This window comes from Paroedura picta, chromosome 1, assembly GCF_049243985.1.
Source record: "Paroedura picta isolate Pp20150507F chromosome 1, Ppicta_v3.0, whole genome shotgun sequence".
Lineage (NCBI taxonomy): Eukaryota > Metazoa > Chordata > Lepidosauria > Squamata > Gekkonidae > Paroedura > Paroedura picta.
This window is the reverse complement of record NC_135369.1, coordinates 73,652,605-73,665,753: the sequence shown is the minus strand read 5'-3', so window position 1 is coordinate 73,665,753 and position 13,149 is coordinate 73,652,605. Positions and strand designations below refer to the sequence as shown.

Here is a 13,149-nt window from a genome sequence, read left to right as displayed (position 1 = left end):
AAGACATTTGTTAGCCACCCTTCTTCCTTATAGACCATGTGGGTTACAAGAGAAGTAAAATACATATTACACACATGCCATATGATGAATAAACAAATCAATAATCATCTGGCCCTGGTACCTAAGGATGCCTTTGAAAACTGTTCAGAAACATGAAGAGGTCCAGAATACAGTTGTCAGGCTAGTATTAAGGGCTGGATACAGGGATCATATCAGCTTGGTGCTGAAAGATCTGCGCTGGCTCTCCACTTGTTTCCAGGCATAAGCCAGAGTGTTGCTTCTTACCTGTAAGACCGTGGGTGTCTTGGAGCCAGGGTCTTTTAAGGACTGTCTGCCTGGTAAGAGCACTACTCTCTGCATCCCTTGCCTCCAGAAACAAGGCAGGTGGCGACCAGAGACAGGGCTCACTGTAACCTATTTTATGCACCAGGCCAAAACAGAATTTTTTAAAATTCAGGCTTTTAACGAAGACATTTTAGGGTCTGCTCCAAACCAGAGGACTGTTTTATCAATATTATTTTAGTCTGTTCTATTTTATGTGCTATTAGGCCCTGGCCTGGATGTCCCAGGCTAGCCTGATCTCATCAGCTCTCAGAAGCGAAGCAGGATTTGTCCTGGCTTGTTCTTGGATGAGAGACCAGAGGCAGGCAATGAGAAACCCCTTCGGAACATCTCCTGCCCTGGGAACCCTACAAGGTTGCCAAGTCAGCTGTGACTTAGAATCATAGAATCATAGAGTGGGAAGGGACCTCATGGGTCATCTAGTCCAACCCCCTGCACTATGCAGGACACTCACATCCCAAGCACTCATCTACTGTAACCTGCCACCCCTTTGCCTTCACAGAATCAGCCTCTCCGTCAGATGGCTATCTAGCCTCTGATTTAAAATTTCCAAAGATGGAGAACCCACCATCTCCCGGGGAAGCCTGTTCCACTGAGAAACCGCTTGATGGGGGAAAATGCTCTGAAGTTTTTTGGTTTACTTGATTGTTATGGATGTGGGCTGCTTTATCAATATGTTTTTATTGCTATTTGTTTCTTTGTTTCAACTCTGTTTTTTATTGTTATGAGCAGACTTGAACAGGTCTGGAGAGACAGGAGGATACACAGTTTCTAAATAAAGCAATGGTGACACCGGGAACAATCAGTGGTGGTGGTAGTGGGGGCATAGTTTCAGTTCTCTGCACTCCAGGGGAAAATGTTTGCATACAACCCTGCACAGCCTTCATTAACATAGCACACCAGTTACTCTTGCCTCTTCCTTTTGCAGCCAAGAGACCAGACTTAGGCAGTGGTGCAACTGGCTGCCAAGGGGAAGTGGTAGGGTGGTCACCTACTATCCACTTTAAGCATCATGGGAGCTGTCATGCTCTGTATTGCAGGAGTAGGGAAAGTTTGTCAAGGAGGCTGAATCCAAGTGAATAACTGCACAGAAAGCAAAAAAGTCACTCTGGGGAAACCTGACTGATTGGGCAGTAGGGCTAGAGAGGCCGTGTGCAATTCTCTCCTTGAACGCCAGCCCCTTCCTTTTCCCCACTTTCTGGGATGTTTGACCTCTTCTGTGGGTTTGGATTGTAGATTCCTTTTTGTAAATGGTTAGCTAAAACTTTGCCCTTTGCCCCAAAAAGGAAATAAAAGCTATCAACACAAATATCACTTCAGATCCTGTCCAGGCACAGTAGAGAAGTAATATTTTTTTTCTGTGGCATTGAAAGTACTTTGCATATAGATTACCCAGCAGTTGTTACAACAACCTTGTAAGGTAGGAAAGCATATTATCCTGACATTGCAATGATACTGTGTGTATGTGTGGGAAGGCCCTGCCTATGGCTACACAGTAAGTTTATAGCTATAAAGGGTAAGGATTTTTCTGCAAGATCACAAATTTTAGGAGCATTTGATATGAGGAGCAGGTCTAGTAAAGTGCTCCTGTAGTCCACCAGAGGAAAGCTGGGTTTCTGAGGGCCAGGAAGAGCCCTTCCCTCCCAGTTTTTAGCTCCTTAGAAAGGTGAGCAGCTTATCTAACAGGTAATTGGACCTTCAAGCGTTTCTCTGCTCACAGGCCTTACGGTTGCAAAATATGGCACAGATTCAGAGCCAAGCTGCTTTAGTCATGCTAATCTGCCTCAAGCAGGATCAGATCAGCAGCTTCTTGACTTTCTTCCTCTGCAAGAGGAATTCTAAGATTCCAGTCACGATCAACAATAATTGTTCGGTATTTTCCTCCCAAAGACACTTTAAAGACCTGCATGCATACTTTGTCACAATGGCTGAGAAGAGTAAAATGAATTTTCCCCCACTTCCTTTCCAGGTGTGTTTAGGTACGGCGTAGCTACCGTATATTCATTTCAGTGACTGAGAACACAACTGGTTGGTCATTATTCTACAGTTACTGCTGTGCAGTCAGAGAGTTTACCTTCTGCCTCTCTCTCAGTTCCAGTCGCACACCTAACTAGGGTCTTCAAACACTCTGTGCAGCGATTCAGCCCGGGCTGAATTCTTTCTTTCTCACCAGACCCCACCCCCTGAGCCGATTCCAGGCACAATCCATCCCGACCTCATCAGCTCCCCCAGAAGCTTGTTTGCCCCCTCTGAACACTCACCGGACGCTCTGTAAGAGCTGCTGCCACATGTCTGCAAGAAGGCCCTGTGAAGAACAGATCAGTTTGGCACAGATCTGGTGCTGTGCAAAAACCCTTCCAGGTTCACCCGCCTTCAGTTGCCTTCTTAGCCTATTACTCTAGGCTGGAGTAGCAGAGATAGTACACACAAAGAGAACAGTGCCACCTACTGTCCAAGACTTACACGGTTGCTTATTCCTTCTCCAGGATTATCCATTTCTTTCTTATATATCAGGGAGAGAGACCACTCCCATTCAGGCTTCTTTAGACATGGGGGTTATAGCATCTTGCTCTTTTCTACTGCTTCAGGAAGACTAACACGGCTCCCTATCTTGATCTACATCCTAAACTGTTACACACTTCTAAGTCGATCACGTAACTTTGATTATGATAACAATAGTGTGAAAAGAGCCCTACTGGATCAGACCAACTGTCTGTCTAGTCCTGCATGATATTTCCCAGGGGAGGTCAACTGGATGCCGCCAAGAGCCCATGAACAAAGGCACAGAGACCAAAGCTTCCATGTGCAGTTGTGCCCCAACAACTGGAATCCAGAGGTATATTGCCTCTGACCATGGAAGTTCCACTTAGTCATCATGAGTAATTGGTTTAAATGGAGATACATGGAGGAGAGCCAGAAAGTTGCCATTAATACATCCTGTGGCAGTAAACCTCACAAGTTAATTATGCATTGTGCAAAAGAGTGCTTTGTTTTGGCCCATCAATTTCTCTTTACCTCAAAGTTCTACTGTTTTGGCAGAGTGAGATATAATTTTATTTATATTTTAAATATGTGTATCCTACCTTATTTTATGTTTTCACATGAACCAGATTCTTGGTCCATCAAGGTCAGTATTGTCTACTCATAGAAGAAGCACTGCCCAGGGTCTGAGACAGAAATCTTTCACATCATCCATGACCTGATCCTTTCAACTGGAGCTTGAACCTGGGACATTCTGTATGTCAAGCAGATGGTCTACCACTGAGCCATGCTCTCTCTCTCTCTCTCTCTCTCTCTCTCTCTCTCTCTCTCTCTCTCTCTGTCTTTAGACTCTAGGCAGCAAGCAGCCTGATCTTTTACCACTACTGTGGTACTCCTTGTATCCAGTATGGTTGCAATCACTTTCTGAAATGCAAAGCTGGTATACTGAGTGAAACAAATACTATTTTTTCGCTATTTAGCAACCCTTAGTGGTCAAACTGCTAAATTGCAGGCACAGTGACTTTTACTGACTTTCATTGCAATCCATACATGAAGATCCTGTATATTTTAAGTACTTACACATTACTGTGTCCATGTTATGGACATGTGATTGCCACAGTGTTGCCACCTCCAGGTTGAGAAATACCTGGAGAATTTTTGCATGGAGCCTAAGGCAAGGTTTGAGGAGGGGAGAGACTTCAATGGGGTATAATGCCATAGAGTTCACCTTCCAAAGTGGCCATTTCCTCCAGGTGAACTGATCTCTGTCACCTGGAGATCAGTTGCAATCCCAGGAGATCTCCAGATACCACCTGGAGGTTGGCAACCCTAGGTTACCATGAGGCCTTTGGAACAGATGTATTCCTGGAATTCTGTTTTGTGAACTTAATTCCTAGTCAAACTGGAGCACAATTCAGATCAGGATCTTAGCACACAAGAAGGGGCTTCAGCTCCAGCCTCCTCCCCTACCAGTTTCTCCAACTGAAACAGATCCATAGAAGCTGCTCTTTTGTGTTGTTAAAAGAGCTAGGAAACATTTGTATTTATTAAGTTTATTTTTATCTCACCCTTTATCCAAAGATAATGTCAGGGCAGCTGACATTCTCCTGTCCTCCACTTTATCCTCATAAACCTCATGCGAGGAAGAATGACTGGCCTGAGGACACCCAGAGAGCTTTGTGGATGGGGATCTAACTACACTTTACACTTTTCCTGGGGCCATCTCTGGGTCTGTTCAATGGCCAGGGTTGGGGGTTCCATGCTCAGAACTCTTCTTTAGGCTTGTGGGGCTGTGAAATAGATCAGGTACATCTTCTTGACCTGAAATGGCTCCAAGGAACCACCATTTGCCTTGTTGGGAAAACGCAACATGTACTGATTGGCTACAGGTGTGTTGCAAGCATCCTGGTGCAGTTGGGATGGAGGAGTGTAAATGGGCAACCGGATTTAAAGAAGAATAATTAAAATGCACCTCTGTGTTTTAATGGGATGTATCATGAATTTATTGATTCTGTATTTTAAGACACATCATTTGTTTGTTTGTTCATTCCTTACCTGCCATTCCTGACGTCCAATAAAAACTCCAGTAAAAACCCCACTTAAATGGACAGCAAATGCAATAACACCCAAACAACATGGCAATAAAAAGTCCAGAAAACTCCTCCATTCCTCCCTTACCTCCATCTATGGAGGGATGGAAAGAGGGTCAGATCATAAGACTAGCTGCTGGCTGACCAGGGGTGGGGGGATGCCTATCTTCCGCACATTGTGAGCATGTTTTTGCCTCACCCTTCCTCCAAGGAGCAGAGAGCAATATGATGTCCCTGGACATTAATCAAACCATGCAGCATTTTGTTTTCATTATAACATCGAAACCTCACGGAGAACTCAGTATCCTCCAAAAGTTACTTTTCCAGCCTTTTAAACAGTAGTTCTTCCTGGTAATTTATTTTGCCTCAGTACATTTCTGGTTTGTTGGCTTCTCTCTCTCTCTCTCTCTCTCTCTCTCTCTCTGTGTGTGTGTGTGTGTGTGTGTGTGTAAGGGAACTCTAAAGCAGGCACTCACAAAAACAAGCAATTGGGGCAAGAAAATGCTTAGCCAAGTCCAAAGGAAAACAGAATGGCTAGGAAGGTGTCACACTGGCCAGTGTAGGTAAATAGAGCCTCAGGCGGGTAACAGCTGCAGCGGCCTGCCTCCCAGGAACAGGGTGGACATATATACAGAGAACATCTGCTCCCTTTTAACTTCTTGTTCCTTTGTATTGGAATTGATCTGTGCAGTCAGTGGCCCCTTTCTGGCCACTGCAAAGTATTTTCCCTGAACTGGAGGTCTTGGGGGTTAGTGGTGAGACATGAGTATTCCTTCATGTTTAATGGGAACACTGGGAATGCTTTGGAAAACACCAGTATGGACTGTGATATAACGGATCCACTAGTTATAGGTCAGTCTTCCATGCAGTATTGACCATTTATTCTGTAAGAAGCAGGATAGTGTTTGTGAATGCTTTGTTGTATTCCCAATGGCTGTGGTTACAAGCAGCTCAAGACAACCTCCCAAGTGTGTCTCTTCCCCCCCCCCCCAGTTCCCACAAGCTGTCAGCTGTTCTTCCCTTTATTCCATGCATCTGCAGGAGCTTTGTCTGTAGCCATCAGTATCTCAACATCTTGAGCATGTTGTTCAGTAGATCCCATCCCAGGGGGGAAAAAACAGAAATATAAAATGGATGTTTAATCCAATAAATGTCCAGCAAAGGGCTTGCCAAGCATCCCCTCTAGCTGCCACTGGAAGCTCAGCGGGGTGTCAAGAGAAAAGCCAAGGACAGGGTCCTTGCTGGGAGAACTAGTTACTTACAGAATTTATGGTATGGCCCTACCCCCTGCTGGGTAGTTCATAAAGCCTGACTGGGGCCTCCCAGTGACACCAGCTGTTTGTGCAGTCTCCCTACAGGGAAAAGGGTACTTAACCAGGCAGGAAATGTCAAATAACATGATAATTTCCTGCCTGCTCTTTCATCCAGCCTCTTCTGAGATCATGAAGCCCAGAACCACAGGAGGAGAGAGAACACTAGTCAAAGAGCCTACCTCCTCCCTCTGAGCAAGAAAGGAGAGTCCTGCCATTCAGCATATTTTTGTAGCTAAGGTTTGAGATAACATGTATTTTTAATAGCATAGGAATAAGAATCTGGGATAACAGGCTGGTCCTAAGTGGAGAGACCTTTAAGACAGATTTTGAATGTCAGAACTCAGAAATGATTATTACTGTTGCTGTACTGTTGCTGATTATTACTGCTGGTTTGGCAGAGAGTTGTCATGTGGCTGTGTTTGGATGCTATGACACAGTTTACTAATGTAACAAGATTAACTTTTGCTTATATATTCCTACTGTTATGATGGTCAGTTCTTAGTCTGACGAAGAGTGCTTGCACTTGAAAGCTCACGCCTTGAATAAATCTTTGTTGGTCTTAAAGGTGCTACTGGACTCCGATTTTATTGTGCTACTTCAGACCAACACGGCTACTCATTTGAATCTACTGTTGCTACTGTTACTGTAGTCATAGCCATCAGCTGAGGAGGCAACCTTTCCTCTAATCTTTTGTTTGTTAGTGTCTAAAGAAATATTTTCAATGGACAGTTAATAGGCACTAGAAGATATTTCTTTCTTTGATTTTTTTAATGGCTGGTGGCTCTAAGTTATGACTCATCAGTTTACATTTCAACTGTAGTGGAACAGTGTAAAGTTGGGGAAAGAGTCAGGAAAAAAGACAGAATTCTGGGTCTTTAAAGCTAGCTGGCAGATGTAGCCTTTGATGGGGTGGTGCTAACAGGCTTGCTTTTAAGGATACTAGTACAGCTTCAATAAGTAACAGTATCTGGCCTGTTCATCTCTTGCCCAGCTATTATATTTGTAAACAAATAGATGTGACAAAATACATTGTAATATTTTATCTATTTGGAATATTTCTGAACCTGCCTTTCTATCTTGGCCAGATTATGTACAAAACTATGATAATCTCTATGTACCTGTTTTCCTGCTGCCTTCAACTTTCCTTGCATTTTTGTGTTATCAAGAAGAAGAAGAAGAAGAGTTGGTTCTTATATGCTACTTTTCTCTACCCGAAGGAGGCTCAAAGCGGCTTACAGTCGCCTTCCCTTCCTCTCCCCACAACAGACACCCTGTGAGGTGGGTGAGGCTGAGAGAGCCCTGATATCACTGCTAGGTCAGAACAGCTTTATCAGTGCTGTGGTGAGCCCAAGGTCACCCAGCTGGCTGCATGTGGGAGAGCACAGACCTGGCTCACCAGATTAGAAATCTGCACTCCCACCACTACACCAAGCTGGCTCTCAGTGATTGTTATCTTCTCATAATATGCTCAAAGTACAATAGTTTAGTCATTTTAGCTTCTAGGGAGAGTTCAGGCTTGATTTAATCTAGAACCCACTTCTTTATCCTTGTGGCAGTCCATAGTATCCGTAAAATTCTCCTCCAACATCACATTTCAAATGAGTCAACTTTCTTCTTGCCAGCATTCTTCATTGTTCAACTTTCACACCCATGCATACTAATGGGGAATACTATGGCATGAACTAACTTGATCTTGGTCATCAGCCATTTATCCTGACACTTAAGAAACTTTTCTAGCTCTATATGATCTGCATATGATCAGTGAAAGTATAGTATTTTGTAAAACACAGCTAGACAAGGTAAGTAGCCCTTCTTGCCTCCCTCTAGTGCCACTCGTGGTCCACTAACACTGCTGAATTCTTAGCCTGGTATTTGCATTAGCACAGGAATTGGTACAGTCTCCCTCTGGCTCATGGGCATCTGTACCCATAACATGCAGAATTTTTTTTAAAGTTTGGAAGCCTTCCTGTCAGTCAGAGATCATTGTCAATCCTCTCAAGAGTGCACATAGCAAATGGTTACCATTTACAAGATAAGAGAGCATTATCTTTCTGTCTCTAAAACCAAAAACCACTGCATCGAATTTTTAAGAGGTAATTCTAAACAGGACATGATCAGTTCAAGTAGAAATGTGTAACCACTTGTTCCAGCAGAACATCCTGTGGCAAAGATCCTGTACAGTCCTAGGGCAATTGCCAGGAAAAATAAATAGGCTTCAGCTTACTGGTCCTCCTCCAGCGCTGTATTTGCTACTCCCTCAGATCCACCTCAGCTCACTTTCTGTTCTTTTTGTCTTGGCCAGACACAGAAATGCAATACTCAAGGTTCTGTTAAAGAGCAGTTCTTGGAGTGGCTAGCCTGGCGATGATGTGCAACCATAATTTTTTTAAAAAGGTCCCAGTCCCCAGTTGCTGGGGAGGAGTGAGAGAAGATAGGGATTAAGTTTCCTTCTGCTTTTACATCTCTCCAGGAATGCCTCCATGGCAAATGTCAAAATCTGTTCCTTGAGGTCTCAGCCAAAGAGCAGTTAAAACACTTTCATATAGTGGCATTCACTCCTTCTTTATATACACCTCTTCCCATTAAATAGAATGGCTAAATACACACATCTACACCACAGTTCTTTCCTTCCATTCTTAACCCACAATATAGGCCTTCATCCAAACAGGTGGTTGTCTAGTTCTGGCTTCTTTTTTCTCCACCCCTACAGCAGATGATAGATTTCAATTACAAGCTTTTCCCATGCAGAATGTGGAAATGGGACTGCAATGCTGCTGGTTGTGTTACTGCTGTTTTATCATGTAACTTACAAGTGACACAAGCCTTAATGGTTCCTTTCACTTGAGATGGTTCCTGCCCAGGTCACCAATACAAATCCCACAATTGTTGTTTAGTCTGTACAAGTCCTTGATGTGTATCAAGGTGTATAAATGTAGGCTGCAGCTCTTCTGGAACAAGCAATTAATGTGTACCACATAATATGCAACTGTTTGGTGATTACGCACTCATTAGGCACTTTGAAGCAAGGAATAAGTTTTCTTTACACGAATTGGGAATTTACTCATCAGAAATCCCCTTAATTTCTTCTGGATTGGGCATGCTGAACATGAAGTTTGGGATGTCTCCTGTTGAACTGCAACTGGGATACCTGAGAGAAGGGCAATAACTTCTATATCGTCTTCTGACAAAATGCCTGAGGATGGCAAGGGCAGCCAAGACAATCACCTGTTACGTTTTCCATTCTGGGTTTATATGCCGTTCCATAAATAAAAGAAAGCAACTGTGTTGACCACTGAGCAATTTAATTCCCTGCCTTTCTCAATTCTTTTGATGTCAATAACGTGGTCAAGAGACTATGATCAGTACATAATATAAATGCATGCCCCCACAAGTAAGTTCTCTACTTTTCTGTGGTCCAAACACACACACATGCTTCTTTTTCAACAATAGAATATTTACTTAGCATGAGTAAGGGGCTTTTTGCACGGCTTCAAAATCGCACAATGGTTGCCAATTGGTAACGCTATTGATTTGCCATAACGCACGACGTCATACACAATCTGCAACACTCCTGAAACCAATCAGCAAAAAGCGCTTCGTTGTAGCGCTTTTAGGGGAATCGCAAAAAGTGGATTCACCCTCCGGATAGCGATACACTCCTGCAACCAATCTGCAACACTAGCGCTAAAGACCTGTGCGTTAACATTGTTGCGGGTTCTTCGAAGTCCCTCCTCCTGAGCCTTTCCTCCAAACTTCCGGCGAACTGTTCGCCATTTTTTTTTCTCGGACCGAGCACAGATCAACGAGGCAACGAGACGGCGCCTGGCTTTCCAGCACGACCACTTTCGGAAATTTTGCCCGGACAGCACAATAGTATTTCAAAAGCACAGTAGCACACACCGTCACGCAAAACATGCCCCAAAGCTTAAAACCCCGTCTACCATCGGCCAGACCTAGCGGAGTAAACGTGCAGGGAGCATTTTAAAAAACTTTCCCCTGAGCATTGCAACGAACATTCGCCGACCGCAGTCCTGTACAGCTTTGAGGGGTTCAACAGATATGATGCGATGCGATATCATGAGGGGCGGTTTATGTGTAGTGGGTGTTTGTGTGTGGTTGTGCTGGAGTGCGGACAACCCCTTCCTTCGGCGGCTAGACCTCCGGCTAGCGGAGTCGCCGTCCCACGTTCATTTAAAAAAACTTTCCCCTGAGCGTGCCAACGAATTTTCGCCAGTCAAAAGTCATGTTTGGTTGATTTAAGCTTTGGCTGGCGAATATTGTTGGGGAACTGTCGAGTACTGCTGAACGTGCTCTGGGCGGGCACCGGCATGCGTTTGTGTAATGGCGGCCGGCTAGCGGAGTCGCCGTTCCACATTCATTTTAAAAAACCTTCCCCTGAGCGTGTCAACGAATTTTCGCCAGTCAAAAGTCATGTTTGGTTGATTTAAGCTTTGGCTGGCGAATATTGCTGGGGAACTGTCGAGTACTGCTGAACTTGCTCACCGGCATGCGTTTGTGTAATGGCGGACATTTCAGTAAAATGGCTCCTGCTGCATGTCCGTACTGCTCTTCCCGCATGTAAACGCATCAGCGCATGCGAGAAGTCAAACAATAAGAGCGCCAATCTGGCCAGTAGGGGCAGATCCTGTTCCCGCCCGAGGAGTTTTGAACGTGACATGTGACCTCGTGTGGCCAATGAACATGTCCCCGACTGCCCACCACCAATCAGGAGCCGGCTAGTCCTTTTGTCTTTGTGTGCGGGAAGGTATATGATCCGTTGCACCCTGCACCTCGCACCTCCATTTTGCTTAGCCACGAGCGAAGGCAGTATGGAATCCGGTTCACAGTCGTCGTCCGTCCAGGCAACCGGCAGGGGACCAACATGGAGGGACAACGAGATACGGGACCTGATGGCGATTTTCGCCGAAGAGAAAATCCAGGACGCCTTCCAATCCTCACATAGGAATCGGGAGGTGTTCGAACAAGTGGCCATTAGGATGCGTGCCCTGGGCCACCGCAGGACCGGCCTTGAATGCCGGTCCAAAACAAAGACCATGCGGGCAGAGTACATGTGGGCCGTGAACCACAACAAGGGTTCCGGCAACAAAAAAATAACCTGCCCGTATTTCGAGCAGCAGCGGGCACTGTACGGAGAGGGGGAAGGAGACGGCCGGCCAAAGCGCGTCGGGAGGAGCCTGAAGGTCGTCCGTAAGCCGGCTGCTCCAGTGGAGGAACCACCCGCTGCGGAGGATCCCGGAGAGGGCACCTCGTCCACCGTCCGGCCTCCACCCCAGGTCCAGCAACGCGGTGAGGACCTCGTAACGCTGGACCTTCTTGCCCTCGCACATGGGGAGCAAGAAGACATGTTGCCGCAGACGCCCCTTGCCTCCAGTAAGCACTTTTGATTTTGTTCAAATGTGTTTTCTGACGGTTAGGAATCGTTTTCTCATGTATTCGTTGCAACGCTTAATATGCTAGCCTGTTTGTAGACTGCTTGCTTGTGGTGGCTTTTAAAAACGGTAGTGTTTAACCAACAACCACAAAAGTTTTGCAGCATGCCTCAGCCATAGGCCTTCTGCAGTGCTTTGGCCACTACTTTGGGAGCATGCTGTGTGGTTCAGGTTGTATGCTTGCTCCTTTGTCACTATTGGATGCCGTGTGTTCGTTGCAACGCATAATATGCTAGCCTGTTTGTGGACTGCTTGCTATGGTGGCTTTTTAAAACAGTAGTGTTTAACCAACAACCCAAAAAGTTTTGCAGCATGCCTCAGCCATAGGCCTTCTGCAGTACTTTAGCCACTACTTTGGGAGCATGCTGTGTGGTTCAGGTTGTATGCTTGCTCCTTTTTCACTATTGTCTGCTGTTGTCCACAGAGACACAGATGCCAGGGACGGAGCCCCGCGAGTCTCCAGCAGCAGAGGATGTGGAGAGCGATTCGGGGGCATCTACAAACCTTGGTAAGTATTTGTGACAATCATGGGTGTGTGTGTGTGCTGTGTAAACTGCTTTGTGCTTTTCTGTTTGTGCAGGGGGCAGCAGCCCTGCTAGGAGAAAGAAGAGAGTCCCTCTACGTTGCTGGTGTAGGTTTTGAAGCTTGCTTTGCCACCATTTGGTCCTAAATCATGTTTTGTTCTTTTTTGCAGATTTCATACCCGGCACGCAGGAGGAGGAAGAGCGTGGGGTGCCTGGACCTCCTGCCCAACGCAGGCGGCTAGATATTCAAGAGGGTGAGCATGCATGAACTGTTCCCTTCTAACCATAACTGAAGGACAATGTCACAAACCACTAACCATGTGCTCCCTAGCCATTGTTCAGAGTCTTGCTGTTAAAACAGGCAAACAAAAAAGCCCACCATGGGCACCATGGTCGGTGTTGGTTGTATCAATGGTACTAACAGTTCTGTTTCTCATTTTTACCAACAGAGGTACTTTCGGAAGATGAGGAACCACCCCCGGGTCCTGCCAGCCCACCACCTAGAGGTGCGCTCCCGGCAGAGGAGAGACTCATGAGGGAACGCGCCAGGCTCAGGCGCGTCTCCCTCTTGACGAGCGTGGGACAGAGCCTCCTGGAGCACTGCCAGGAGGAGACATGGCGTGCTGCAGCCGCAGACCAGGCCATGCTCACCCTCCAGGCCCAGGAGGGGAAAAAATTGAGGGCACTCATCAGGGACTCTAACCAATCCCTACGTGAAAGCGTGGAGGAGATTAGACAAATTCGCAGACTTATGGAGAGGGCGGTCGCGGTCATGGAGACGGCCAACCCTCCACAAATAACCGTCCACGTCCCCCCCCTACACCAACTCCACCACCTCCAGCACCCACCCCACCAACCCCGTCTCAGAATGCCTCCACACAAACACGAAGGAGGACTGTTCTCGGTAAGAGAATAATCAAACCGGCGGACAAGTTCTCCCCCTCATAGT

The 13,149-nt window shown here is 45.9% G+C and overlaps 2 protein-coding genes across 2 annotated transcripts in view; one reads left to right on the top strand and one right to left on the bottom strand.

Moving 5' to 3' along the window:
- EPHX1 (epoxide hydrolase 1) overlaps window positions 1-2,763 on the bottom strand; it is an 11,435-nt gene extending 8,672 nt beyond the window's left edge. The window contains exon 1 of the mRNA XM_077342715.1: window positions 2,604-2,763. Coding sequence (XP_077198830.1) covers window positions 2,604-2,632 — 29 coding nt within the window. The 5' untranslated portion in view covers window positions 2,633-2,763. The remainder of the gene's footprint in view (window positions 1-2,603) is intronic.
- LOC143839950 (uncharacterized) lies at window positions 1,678-13,149 on the top strand. The gene is made up of 4 exons (XM_077342742.1): window positions 1,678-1,762; window positions 12,101-12,184; window positions 12,371-12,454; window positions 12,650-13,149. Exons 2-4 carry the CDS (start codon window positions 12,109-12,111, stop codon window positions 13,114-13,116), a joined length of 627 nt encoding a protein of 208 aa, XP_077198857.1. The 5' UTR covers window positions 1,678-1,762; window positions 12,101-12,108; the 3' UTR covers window positions 13,117-13,149.

Coding starts and splice junctions, on each gene's coding strand:
- LOC143839950 (XM_077342742.1), top strand. CDS start 12,109: ATGCCAGGGACGGAGCCCCGCGAGTCTCCAGCAGCAGAGGATGTGGAG. Junction 12,185..12,370: donor GGGGGCATCTACAAACCTTG/GTAAGTATTTGT, acceptor TCTTTTTTGCAG/ATTTCATACCCGGCACGCAG. Junction 12,455..12,649: donor GCGGCTAGATATTCAAGAGG/GTGAGCATGCAT, acceptor TTTTACCAACAG/AGGTACTTTCGGAAGATGAG.